The 2,271-nt window shown below is 41.3% G+C and overlaps 1 protein-coding gene across 1 annotated transcript; it reads left to right on the forward strand.

The window, feature by feature from the left end:
- Positions 1–309: 309 nt before the first annotated feature.
- Positions 310–1,430, forward strand: LOC132369901 (heterogeneous nuclear ribonucleoprotein A1-like). Its single transcript, XM_059929608.1, has one exon. The coding sequence runs from the start codon at positions 382–384 to the stop codon at positions 1,342–1,344; it is 963 nt and encodes a 320-aa protein (XP_059785591.1). The 5' UTR covers positions 310–381; the 3' UTR covers positions 1,345–1,430.
- Positions 1,431–2,271: the final 841 nt, after the last annotated feature.

Here is a 2,271-nt window from a genome sequence, read left to right on the forward strand (position 1 = left end):
AAGATAAACAAAATTGATAAACTATTAGCCAATATCATCAAGAAAACGAGGGAGAGGACTCAAATCAATAAAATTAGAAATGAAAAAGGAGAAGTTACAACAGACACCGCAGAAATACAAAGCATCCTAAGAGACTACTACAAGCAACTCTATGCCAATAAAATGGACAACCTGCAAGAAATGGACAAATTCTTAGAAAGGTATAGCCTTGCAAGACTGAACCGGGAAGAAATAGAAAATATGAACAGACCAATCACAAGTAATGACATTGAAACTGTGATTAAAAATCTTCCAACAAGATACGTTCGATAGATTACTTCTTTCTGCCCGTGGACGCCGCCGAGTAAGCATCGTTGACGTCTCCCCCCCTCCACTGCCGTCATGTCTAAGTCAGAGTCACCCAAAGAGCCTGAACAGCTGCGGAAGCTCTTCATCGGAGGTTTGAGCTTTGAAACAACCGATGAGAGTCTGAGGAGCCATTTTGAGCAGTGGGGAACGCTCACAGATTGTGTGGTAATGAGGGATCCAAACACCAAATGCTCCAGAGGCTTCGGGTTTGTCACATATGCCACTGTGGAGGAGGTGGATGAGGCCATGAATGCAAAGCCACACAAGGTGGATGGAAGAGTGGTGGAACCAAAGAGGGCCGTCTCAAGAGAAGATTCTCAAAGACCTGGTGCCCACTTAACTGTGAAGAAGATTTTTGTTGGTGGTATTAAAGAAGACACTGAGGAACATCATCTAAGAGATTATTTTGAACAGTATGGGAAAATTGAAGTGATTGAAATCATGAATGATCGAGGCAGTGGCAAAAAGAGAGGCTTTGCTTTCATAACCTTTGATGACCATGACTCTGTAGACAAGATTGTCATTCAGAAATACCACACTGTGAATGGCCACAACTGTGAAGTAAGGAAAGCCCTATCTAAGCAAGAGATGGCTAGTGCCTCATCCAGCCAAAGAGGTCGAAGTGGTTCTGGAAACTTTGGTGGTGGTCGTGGAGGTGGTTTTGGTGGGAATGACAACTTTGGTCGTGGAGGAAACTTCAGTGGTCGAGGTGGCTTTGGTGGTAGCCACGGTGGTGGTGGATATGGTGGCAGTGGGGATGGCTATAATGGATTTGGTAATGATGGAAGCAATTTTGGAGGTGGTGGAAGCTACAATGATTTTGGCAGTTACAACAATCAATCTTCAAATTTTGGACCTATGAAAGGAGGAAACTTTGGAGGCAGAAGTTCTGGCCCCTATGGTGGTGGAGGCCAATACTTTGCCAAACCCCGAAACCAAGGTGGCTATGGTGGTTCCAGCAGCAGCAGTAGCTATGGCAGTGGCAGATGGTTTTGATTACTGCCAGGAAACAAAGCTTAGCAGGAGAGGAGAGCCAGAGAAGTGACAGGGAAGCTACAGGTTACAACAGATTTGTGAACTCAGCCAAGCACAGTGGTGGCAGGGCCTAGCTGCTACAAAGAAGACATGTTTTAGACAATACTCATGTGTATGGGCAAAAAAACTCGAGGACTGTATTTGTGACTAATTGTATAACAGGTTATTTTAGTTTCTGTTCTGTGGAAAGTGTAAAGCATTCCAACAAAGGGTTTTAATGTAGATTTTTTTTTTTTTTTTGCACCCATGCTGTTGATTGCTAAATGTAATAGTCTGATCATGACGCTGAATAAATGTGTCTTTAAAAAAAAAAAAAAAAAATCTTCCAACAAACAAAAGTCCAGGAGCAAATGGCTTCACAGGTGAATTCTATCAAACATTTAGAGAACAGCTAACACCCATCCTTCTCAGACTCTTCCAAAAATTTGCAGAGGAAGGAACACTCCCAAACTCATTTTACAAGTCCACCATCACCCTGATACCAAAACCAGACAAAGATACTAGAAAAAAGAAAATTACAGACCAATATCACTGATGAATATAGATGCAAAAATCCTCAACAAAATACTAGCAAACAGAATCCAACAACACATTAAAAGGATCATACACCATGATCAAGTGGGATTTATCTCAGGGATGCAAAGATTCTTCAATATATGCAAATCAATCAGTGTGATACACCATATTAACAAACTGAAGAATAAAAACCATATGACCATCTCAATAGATGCAGAAAAAGCTTTTGACAAAATTCAACACTGATTTATGATGAAAACTCTCCAGAAAGTGGGCAAAGACGTAACCTACTTCAACATAATAAAGGCCATATACGACAAACCCACAGCAAACATCTTTCTCAATGGTGAAAACCTGAAAGCATTTCCTCTA

This window comes from Balaenoptera ricei, chromosome 8 (genome assembly GCF_028023285.1).
Source record: "Balaenoptera ricei isolate mBalRic1 chromosome 8, mBalRic1.hap2, whole genome shotgun sequence".
NCBI lineage: Eukaryota > Metazoa > Chordata > Mammalia > Artiodactyla > Balaenopteridae > Balaenoptera > Balaenoptera ricei.

Bases quoted from the DNA above. Each gene is read 5' to 3' on its own strand.
- LOC132369901 (XM_059929608.1), top strand. From the start codon at position 382: ATGTCTAAGTCAGAGTCACCCAAAGAGCCTGAACAGCTGCGGAAGCTC.